The sequence below is a fragment of the Puccinia triticina genome, chromosome 4A (genome assembly GCF_026914185.1).
Source record: "Puccinia triticina chromosome 4A, complete sequence".
In the NCBI taxonomy this organism is placed as follows: Eukaryota; Fungi; Basidiomycota; class Pucciniomycetes; order Pucciniales; family Pucciniaceae; genus Puccinia; species Puccinia triticina.
The window spans coordinates 6,079,427-6,090,947 of record NC_070561.1 but is presented as its reverse complement, the minus strand read 5'-3'; the positions used below and the strand labels follow the sequence as shown (position 1 = coordinate 6,090,947).

At 42.6% G+C, this 11,521-nt stretch overlaps 1 protein-coding gene across 1 annotated transcript; it reads right to left on the bottom strand.

Annotated features, from left to right (window-relative positions):
- Positions 1-2,031: 2,031 nt before the first annotated feature.
- On the bottom strand, positions 2,032-4,758 carry PtA15_4A673 (uncharacterized protein; the record flags this gene model as incomplete). Its single annotated transcript, XM_053168581.1, has 5 exons — positions 2,032-2,082; positions 2,141-2,293; positions 2,349-2,711; positions 4,202-4,567; positions 4,645-4,758. 5 exons carry the CDS (start codon positions 4,756-4,758, stop codon positions 2,032-2,034), a joined length of 1,047 nt encoding a protein of 348 aa, XP_053019776.1.
- Positions 4,759-11,521: the final 6,763 nt, after the last annotated feature.

The following is an 11,521-nucleotide window of genomic DNA, read 5'->3' as shown; positions in this document are numbered from 1 at the left end:
AAATTTCTCACAATGTCAGGCCAGTTATGGTCACTTGATCTCACCAAAATCAGGTTGTAATTGTTATTCCAGGAATTGACACCATGGAAGATCTATCAGTACAATAGTATTTAAAGGTGTGGTGGGTAGGAAAATAATCAATTCATGTGGCCAAGGTGGTTACTCATGGGATTGAAAAAACCAAACAAGCCAACAAGGAGCGGGTTAACAATAGGAAAATAAAAACATATATATTAGAGATTACTAGACTTTCAAGGCGGCTTCGCCGCCGCTCGTCCCAGACTAATTACAATCCAAACATCAATTCTAAATTCCCCTCAGCCCTACTTACAAGGAGTTGAAAAGCAACCGCCAACATTGTGTGATTTGAAGTTCGAATGTGAAATTTTAATGAAAAGAGATGCAGACTATTCTAATTCTAAGACTGTATACAAATGAAGCGCGAATGGTCTATGACATGACATTTCATTACGGCTCAGGAAATGATGGAATATGAATTTCAAGCAGACAGGTTGATAATGGATGAAAAGTAAGAAGGATTCCCGTTGTTGTAAGTAGGGGGGTTACCAAAAGTGCCTGAATTAACCTGGAGATTGAAGAATCAGCATTCATACTGATGTTCTTTTGGACAAACTACTTCCTACCTTGACTATTAATCGGGAAGTGGTTGAATCAAACCCATCAAGCTCGCCTTTAAGAAACACCCTGACCCCAGGATACAAATTATCAGATACATCAGGATTAAGCTGGAATTTGTCGATTATGTATGTAACATAAAATTTGCGGGTGAAAAGTGCCTGATTTGTGTTGTCAGCAACGTCGAATAAACCACGAGTTCATGACAAACTCACATCAGTGCGATGAGCAACCACGAGTTCAATAATACATGAATTTGCTGAGATTAGGGTGTTGACTTTTTGGATCAACCTCAGGCGTCGAATCGTACCTGTTCCTTCCATTTTGATTGGTTTCAATGGTTCATTAACGTGGTTTGATCGTATTCTGTGGAATTTTTCAGGCGTGTAACAAAACTCTTGATTTGCAAGAGTGTCAGAAACTCTCACGATTCCTTTCAACTTATAATATTCGCCCATGCGCAATTTTGGAACCCCACGACCATGACGAACGAGTTGTATCGCCAACATGCCCGCTGTTGATTCTAATAAGCTAGGGGAAAGAACTTTTGACTGGTAGACTTCTTCATGAGAAACAATTCCATTGAATGTTTCGAGGCGCAATTTCTTTTACAATTCATAATCTCAGTTCCACTGACTGAATAAGAAGATAGGACAAGCAAACCTTACGCAATCTGTAGCTTGAAACGTTCCTTTGAAGTGTAAACCATCAAAATCCGTTAGTCCATCGAAATCGGTGTGTGGCCTGATTGAAATCATAATGTTTGCGCAAATATATAAATGGAATTCGTGAAATCGGATAATTACGGTATCAATTGGTAGATAAGTCACCAAGATTTTAATTGACGGGGGATTCTTGTCAGGAATCCTATGCGATGACGCTCTCTTTTATTGATGGGGCCGCAACGCCATCGGAAAAAACTAACGACCGGGGCAGCATGTTTAGCCAAGATCGTCTGGCTGAAGTTTGGCGATTGGCTTGGCGGCTGACACTGACTGGCCCTAAGTCCCAGCGCCGTCGCGCAAGGCATTAGCGGTTTGGCTCAGGTCGGCGTATTGTAAACGACGAATCACATTTCAGGCCATCAAGTTCTCACATCAAGACATAGTGTATTGCAAGAAAGGTAGTTGATTGATCTCCATGACATTTTCTAGCTGGAAACATGACGTCCTGGATTAAGATAGCGACTTTGCAATTAAGTTTAGATGTTGTATTTGAGTAGACAAGTGCGGAACAACCTTTGTAGATATGGAAGCGGAATTGGAGGAATGAGATGAAAAATTCAAAATTGTGATAAGGGCCTGCTGATTCTCTTAAGTGATAGACCCATACATTTCATGGAAGAAATACTTGAATGAGAGTCAATCAGATGTTTGAATAGGCAAGTGATTTTGATTAATCGCTGTATGACTCTTCGTCTTGAATTTCTAAATCTCCACTGGTAACCTGATGCAATCATACTTGTCACTATAAAGCAGACCATATGAGACAGACTCGTACTCACCTCTACCCTCATCATATCCAGTTCCCGATTCCAACCGGCCAATGTTCCACGGAATAAGACTCGCTTCCCCGCTGAGAGTAATATAACCTCATCATCGGGAATAATCTTAGATGGGACGACATAATTTACAAGCATGCTATCATTCTCCGGGTCCTGTCCGATTAACAGGTTAGTATTCAAGTTGATAAAAGTGTTCCCAATTGCTTACATTTTTGTCGACTCCATCATGTCTTATGATTAGGGAGATGGGCCCTTGAAGCCCCAGGCTTGATTTAGAGTGTAAAGTCTGAACAATAACACCTAGTGAATGAACTCGAGTTTCTCCGCCGGCGTGCGTAGTCGGAACTTCCCGGGTGTTGTTAATGTCAAACATTATGAATGGCATTTCGTGCCTCTTTGCCCCAACGAGAAAACCCTCTATGGCATAAGTTTTACCGTAAGTCAACTTGCGGGAGAAGTCGGCGCAATACATTAACCAAACACAGGTGTGGTCCTTGTCCGCCATCAATCCACCAGAAACATCGTACTTGGAACGAGTCATTAATTCCGCCTTTAATCCATTCGTCGGTAACTGGTAAACAGACTTGTCAAAGTTGTGAGAATAAGTGTCTGTACTTTCGACGGATAAACTGGGTCGTGCTTACTGTGTGTGATATCAAGAAAACTCCTGAAAGCTCAAACTAAGAACCACACTCAACATTTGCTTCACAAAAAAAGCAAGTCTTCATTGTCGTTAATGATTGGGGCAAAGCTCTCCATCTGTTTAAGGACGCCTTTTAACTTGATTTTTGTGATATCAACGCGAGTGAGGAGCTACTCCATTAAACCCTGGGGAAGACCCTGTCAAACCCTTAGCGCCCCTTGTGGTCAAGTTCGACCATCAGCCGCAATGATCAATAGAGACTGTACAAAGGTCGAAGGTAGATACTTCCAGTAATGTTGACTACTGAGAATTAGAGCCCTTGTTAGGCGGAATTTCATTGACAGTCTGTAGCCCTGGTGATCAAACGCGAAAGACGACGGTAAAGGTGGGGTACCTTTGAGGGACGATTTTGTCTTACTTCCTAGTATGTTGTAAAACTTAGGAGTAAGGGATTCCGTGAGAAAACGAGATTTTCTCGAAGATGAGCCTCAGGTGGTGCTCAAATCTACCGCCTTTTGGATACTCCGCTCTTCGTTGAAGGGGTTTATCTTCAGTTGTGAGTCTGTTGCTCGAGAATAACAACACAAAAGAAAAGTATTTTAACACATCAAGAAGTCATAGCACTCATGATTGTCACGGAGAGACGTCATCATCCGAGGTTTTGTTTTTTGAGCCAAAACTCAATGTAGTCACTTTGGAGAGGGCGGTGGTCGATATTCTCCAGACCAATACAATCAACAAGGACTCCGTTGTGTCACTCCGTCAACTAAGTGACCGACAAGAACTCCCGCGTGTCACTAGGTTGACTAAGTGACCACTCGCCCAAAATACTAACTTGAACAAAAACATTTAAACAATCAACACTCAGCATTATGCTAAATGAGATTGCTGATCATAAACATTTGTCGGAGGAAAAAACAGAGTCGGTTGTTCTTGACTAAAGTGATCATTAAGTTTGAGATTGAGAATAACTAATTCAATCCTAACTGACTAACAAACTTAGCAAGGTGGGTAGGGGCGTCAAATTATCATAATGACGAGTAGAAGTATTATGTTTGACAAGAACTGAGGATCAATCTCGAATTGAAATGAAAGTGCGCTTAGGACCATTAGCGTAATTTGGACGGCCGGCAGTTATTCCTGAAGTCACCTGAAAAAATTTTGCAATGAGATGATATATTTATCAACACTATTAAAGTCGAACACATACGTTTACAATTAACCTGCCAGTCTTAACTTTGAATCCAATGATATAGCCAGCAAACCTCACTCGAATACCCGGTTCCAACCGGACAAAGTCATCAACCAGAATTCGAGAGCTGTCAAGTACATATTTGGCGTAAAATTTGCCAGCAGTTGTGCTCTAGGAGAATGTCAATACTAATACACTCAATGGGAAAATGCGCGAGTCGACTCACATCTGATTTGTGGCCAACAATCATCTCAATAACATTGGTGTCGGTTCTTCCATTACTCCTGTTAGCCAGGTCTGGTAAAAGGCGAACCCGACGTATTGTGCCCACCCCAATAATTGAGATGAGTGACGATGAGGATGACGACCTCGTGTGCCGAATTTGATGAATTCCGACTGGAGAGTAGGAGAACTGCAGATTACCTAGAGGTTCGGATATAATTACTTCTCCTCGAAGGTTGTAATATTCGCCAATAGCGAATCCTCCTGGATTATCAGAGGTCGGTCCTAGTATGACACTAAATTTGGATGCTTGGGAGGTATGGTCTCCTTTCACTTCAATTATAGATCGGGTTGTGGCTGATATGTCTCCCTGGTTTGGTGTGAGGTTAATATCTCTAGTGAAGTCAGCGGTGAGTGTTTAGAATAAAGGGATGAACAGTGACTAACCATCGCAACTGCCTGAAATTTTCCTTCAAACCACATCCCGTCGATATCACCTATTTGATCTGGTGAAGACATCCGGACGACTTTCTGGAAATAAGAGTTGTTGATATCGGTCATGGTGAATAATAAAAAAAACAATAAGTGCGACTAAACTGGAAGTTTAAATAGATCGTCGGACCCTGCAGACCTGACGATTTGCCTTAATTCTTCGAGAATAACAAAGAGCCCATCACCTCAGACACGCTATCATCACACAAGACCCTAGAACCTTCATCCACGGAATGAGGTGATGGTCGAGCATAAGATTAATGTGGCGTTTGTTGTTGGGGTTTCTGACCCTACGGTTGACAACTATCAAGTCGGTTACGGTAGAGGAGATCCATGGAAATGGCTTGAATGCAGGGTCCCTTCAGGCGAAGGGCTAGTCCTCTATTTAACTTACGAGATTGATGTGGAAAAATAACCAATATACCGCTCGGCCAAATAGGATGAGTTGTCTTTGGAAAAAATAGTCAACCTCAAGCTGAGTTGATATTAAACAAAGTTAATGAGTTGTCTGTTGCCTTCACGCTAATAATGAGGAACAATAATGTCGACTTCAGGCACACTAATCACATGATAGGAGTCCGCTTACTGGCGGGGCCTTTGGCCGAGCCGTAGGGACGCTGCAGCAACCTTTTTGATTCTCCCGTTACCCCAAAGACCAAATGCACCAACTTGAAGCTGGATTCTTTCAATTAGCTTCAGCTGGTGAATTAACTTCCATATCGGCAAAAAATTTAATAGTAACATTTCATTCTATGTCGTCAATATTCAATTCATCCTGATGCGTGTCAAATTTTAAGTTTTATATGGCCAACTTGTTCTTTGCATGAAGACTCAGGTTTTTAACCAGAAATGAATATATTGCACCTAATGTATTTAGCCAAAAGATAATTCCTTGCACACCTTTAGGCAACCACCGCACCCCTTTACTCGACCACCAAGTCTATCAAACAAATATAATGGCTCTCGCAAGCGTCTGATACAATTTTTAGCAAATGCTATTAGGATTAAAGTCATTGTATCACGACCAGGCAAATAAAAAAATGCAATACTTAACTTTGAAAATTAAATCTGTTTGGTCTCAGGCAACAAGTATCGGGTTATAATACCCGATGTGAGGCCTAGAGATGTTAGAAGAGCTTTAATGAAGTACCAAAATCCAGCTTGACAATAGTCATGGTAAATTGGGAGAAAACACGTGAAATTGAGGTGAGTTTCATTCACAAATGGGGACTTATTCGACTAACATGTGACATATGATAAATGCGGTGGTGTGAAGAACATGAAGAGAAATTATAATCAGGTTTGTGGGATCAATCCTAAGTAGGAGACTTAATTGTCCTAAGTCTTTGGAAAAACGAGTCAACAATCTTGCATTCAATCCAGCTTCGCAATAGGTGAAGCAACCAACCCTTCGATGAAAGATGAATAATTCGTCCACTAATCGGAGCGTCGCTCAATTCGCCCAAAGTGAACCTGTGAATGATGTAAGTTTTTGACGCAAAGAATAAAAAGTTTAAGACATACCTCGACGATCATTAGGCCACTTTTTTCATCAATGCCCTGAAGTCTTCCGCACAAATCAACACAATCCCCAAATTCAAACCACGGTAAATGAGAAACGCCAAATTTTTCAGGTGTAATGATATAGTTGACGTAGACTCGGTTGTGGTTGAAGCCCTTTAATGAATGGGGTCAGCCAAATGACATTAACGTTTTCCTCAAGAAATGTTTAACCTTTAAGTTATGAAAAACGGTGAGTCTCAATGCTTTATTCCCACTGCCAGCAACAGGCTCAATGACCTCGTTCTTGAATATCATACCAACACCGGAGAATAAGACGCCTCTCCTCAACAGTAGAGGACCACAAAAGGTCGTTTTGGTAACAGTGGAGGGAATAGCTTTGAGAATTGGAACCTGATCGGCGCCGAGACCGACTACATTCCCTTTGCATGCGTGTTTTTCTCCGAAGATGAGGACTTTTGTCAGTGGTTTGGCGGAGGTCAACATAACTGGGAGGCCGCGAGATGAATGGAAAACACCTGAAGTCCAAGCATAATTTTCTCCTATGTGCATATCTTGAAATTGCGGATCTGCGTAGTCCATCCGTGACTAAAATTCATGTCGTAAGGTTTTTATCTTCGGATAAGATGAATATAAGTGCTTACCGGAATGAGTACTTGAAATCTCCCTGAAAACATCAAGGAGTCAACAAAGTCAATCACAAATTCCTCTTTACGCAAGGAGAAGGTTAGTGTGGTCCCCGGCATCCGAGTAAGTAAAATCAAGTGCAAGGTGGATATAAAATCTACAAGGACAGCTTTTCATGGTAAATTGACCTTTTTTCGCCTTAAGATGTTCCCGGGCGGTTGTCAAGGGTTGATTAGGAACAAGAGCCCTTGGCACTGGTGACAACAAGGGTCTGTAAAGTGTTTCTAATCATTTCAAATATAGGGGCTTTAATTTCATCATCAAGCCTTGCTTTGTGTACAAGAATAATAGTGTATGTTGACAAAGTAAGAAAAAATACATTAAGAATCACTCAGCAAGTTTTGTTAACTATGTCGAATCTATATGTAAATTTCCGTTAATCTTTTATTATTGGGCAATCTGTATTTCCCATAAATGCCAGTTGAAGTGATCAGAAACTGAGTTCTTGAGGTTATAGAATTGAAAAGTGGTGGAAGCGGAACCCAACTCACTGAAAATAGTCTTGTGAACAATGTTGACGAGGCCTTCCTTCTGGTCAAGCTTACATACTAACAGATTTGCTTGTTGAGTAACCCGGGAGAGGGCAACATATAGTTGGCCATGTGCAAAACAGGAGTTCTTGAGCATCACTCCGACCCGATGTAGCGTTTGACCTTGTGATTTATTAATTGACATAGCATACGCAGGCCTTATAGCGAACTGATGACGGAAGAAACTAAGGCCTGATTTCTGACTCCCTTCATGGTGAAGTTTTATTTTCGGGAGCATTACATTGTTGCCTTTGAAAGGGCCAGACATCAAGATCCCTTTGACGGATCCACGTCCTATTTGTGTCAAAATCAGCCTCGTTCCATTACAAATCCCCGATGAAATATCAAGGTTACGCATCACAACGACTGGCATTCCGACTTTTAATTCCAAGATGTGCTCAGGAAAATTTGGCACACTTATCTTGTTCAATACTTCCTCTGGAAGACTATCAAGTCCATTAGGGTCAGGAGAATCAATAGAAATTGCTCGGATGAAAGGTACCTTGAGGCGAAGAGCTACTTCTCTATTTAACTTTCCCACATCGATGTTCAAAGGTGCCAAGATGCAGCGCTCGGCAAGATAGGATAAGTTGTCCTTGGGAGGAAAAGTTGACCTTGACATGAGTTCAGAATAAACGAAGTCGATGAGTTGTTTGTTCCCTTCACGCTCATTTTGAACCGCGATGATATTAACCTCAGGTACGCTGACCACATCATAGTCTGCTTGCTGGCTGGACCCTTCGCCAAGGCGTAGAAGCGCTTCGGAAAATTTTTGGTTCCCGCTCTTATCTTGAGAGCCAAAGGCACCGACTTGAAGCTGCATGTTTTGAATTAGCTTGAATTGCCGAATTGATTTCCACAACGGCGAAGACTTGATCGTTGCATCCCATGATTGAGGATATTCGACATATTTGACCACCGGCAGGATTTGCCTAAAATCGCCAGAAAAAATGACCACCTTCCCTCCAAAGGGGAGGTCCGACTGACAACACCTTCTTAACGATCGGTCAACGGCTTCAATTGCGTCCTTATGTATAGTCACTATCTTGTCCCAAACAATCAGATGAGCCGTTGCAAGATGTTTTCCCAGTTTATGATGCGGCTCGAAGTTGCACTCGATGTCAGGCTTCAAGTGGATTGGTATACTGAATGTGGAATGTGATGTTTGACCGCCGGTGAGTAACAATGCGGCAACTCCAGAGGAAGCAGCAACGACCGGAATTTTTGACATTGAATGACATAAATCAATAATTGAATTGAGGAGGAAAGTCTTGCCCGTTCCTCCCGGACCATCAAGGTAGAACATTTGGGGGACGTGTTGCTTGATCAGAGATGTCCTTACAATGGCAAAGAAATCCGCCTGTTCGTTGTTGAAACTTTCAATAGCAGCATCAAGTTGGACGACGACCGTGGCGAGGGATTCGATCTTTCCAGGAATATCCTCAAACTGGCGTAGTTTCCAATAATCAGAAGATGTTACACTTATTCCAACGCGCTGAAGGTCAGTATTCATCTTTTCCAACAAACACTTCAATTTGAAAAGTCTGTAGACGCGTCTCCGCGAGCGACTGAGAGGAATAGCGTTCCTATCTTTTCGATTGAGGCGAAGCAAATCATCAGTCATTGCGTCCCAATGCTTCGTATAAAGGGCAGTCGGGTTGGAAGGCGGTGAGTTAACAAGCATCAAACAGAAAAAGTGGCGGAGTTGATGTCCGCTCTGAAATGACGAAGCCTCTTTGAGGGCTTTATCGTAAAGGAGATCATTGACCAATAATCCCAGTTCGTTGCAAGCATCTTGATAAGACTCGCATAAGACTTCGCCAACCCTTCTGAGATCCTCATGTGATGTAGGCCCTTTCCGATGACAAAGTAGAGTTTGCAGATAAAACTTTTCCCCGGCTAGATACGAAACGCTAAAGATCCTTCCAACCAAAATGGTCTTGTTCTTGCGAGGAGTCCATTCCTTTTCCTTCTGATTCCAAGTAAAGAATTCAGGAATTTGTTCAAAGAGAAGAGATCAGGCCCGACGACCCTCTGCACCTATGGCATCATTCGCGTTGAGAGCGAATAAGGCAAGAAGATTTGTGTTTCCTGGATCTTGAAATTTCAATTGATCCATGACTTCGACACCATCCCGGAAGTAAACCATTTTTTCGTCCTTATTGTGAATACTCAATCTGGTAACAGGAGGCCATCGCCTTGAGAGAGGGAATTTTAACAGTTTCCATGCCGCTAAATTGAAAAATCAGTATAACTAAAATTGGAATTGAGAAGAGGAAGCCCTCACCTTCTGGAGCACTGATGTATCGAGCGTCAAGAAAAGCCATTGTCTCATCGCCGTCTTTAATCTCAATGGAGGACCGATTGTGTCCTTTCGTGATGTACTTGTATAAGTATTTTACTGCTGTGCTGTCGACTGGAATCTCTACGTTGATGTGACAATCGAACTTGAGGGAAAGGTACTTGTTATAAGGAACTACATGGGAGCTATCAAAAGTTTGTTTGTTCTTTGAGATGACGTGACCGGAAATACGTCTGCGATAGACGGGATAAGCGCCACTTATATTAATTGTCCTCGCGGTGAAAGGTTTGGGGTAACCGGCGCTACAACCATCCTTGGACCAGCATGCTCTGCCAGTGCATGGGCCGTGAATCATCAACCGGGAGACTATATCGTGAAGCTTTGGTTCTCGCTTTGGGTCGGGCACTTCTGCACAGACAAGAAAGTCAATTTTATCAGCTGTGTCAGGCCTATCGGTCTCCTTGAGAGTCACCATCAAATGTAGGTGAGGAAGACCACGTTTTTGGAACTCAATGACTGAGACGTGGGAAATAACTTTGCCTAGCCGGCCTAGGTTGACAATTTCTTCAAGAAGAGTGTTGACTTTTAGCTTGAAAACTCTATCAACTAGCACAGGATGATCGGCCGATGAAGCTGAAAGACCAATCTCATCAGTTATATCCTTCCACTTTGGGTTGGCAGTCATAGTAATAAATAATGACGGTGGACCGTATTTCCTAACGATTGCCATTGAATCGTGGTACAACTGAGTCATCGCTCGAGGACTGCCAATAAACGTCGACGGAAGAATGACGCGACAGCCAGTGGGAACAATAGAGTTCTCAATAGAAGCCATGAGACTGTTGTACTGACTCGCCTTTAAGGCAAGTTGATGGTTGCGGATGAAGTTGAGCCGTGAGCCTTCAATGCAAACGTACATGTCTACAACAAACTCTTGGAAAAGAGTCCTCCCGTGCAAGATTATTGAATATCAACCGACTCTGGCGAAAAGGAGGAAAGCAAACCACTCGAGTGACTTTACTGGCCGGTTCGTGGCTGCGAAGTGGGTTAGTTTGAATATGAAATGGTTAGGTTAAGACTGGTCTCCTCACAACGTTTTGTTGAACACCTGTAAACGTTGTCCCATTGTTGGGAACCAAATGGAAAGAAGATTGGATATCTGAGGGGAAAATAGGAGGAATGGAGGTCGGATATGTATTTGAATCTCCCGTCTTTGCGTCTCAACTGGATGTGGCGGGCCTTGTTGAGTTCGCCGCCTCCTTCAATGACAATCCCTACTTCCTCCGGCTTGGGTATGTTATATCGTTTCGGATCCGTGCCAGGTTTGTGAATTGTTGTAAGAGCAAGTGTTTTCGAGGGTGATCCTTTGAGGGTCGCTTGCGCATTCTGGTAAATCTTGGCGTAAGGATTCCGGCGATACATCAACGTCATCAAGTCCAAAACAATGTCCTCTCTCATGTTGAACTTGGATCCTGCTGGGTTACGTCGGCCGGAGGCTTTTGTGATTCGTAAGCGGGTTTCCTCGAGTTCGCCATTGCCGACGACGTATATTTGTGCCCATCCGGGGTCACTCATATTGAGAGGCTCTACGCTTGGCACTAAGTGACTTAGACCCCCCAAAATTCTAAAAACGTCAATTCCTTTTTGGCCCCTGACGGAGGTGTCGATATTTGCCCCGAGAGAAGTGAAACTGAGAGAATTGTTATAAAGGCAAATTAATGCTTGAAAGTTGACAGCCCCTAGTTGAGAAAGAGTTAGCAATTCAATGAGATATTCATTGCAATAGGTAAAA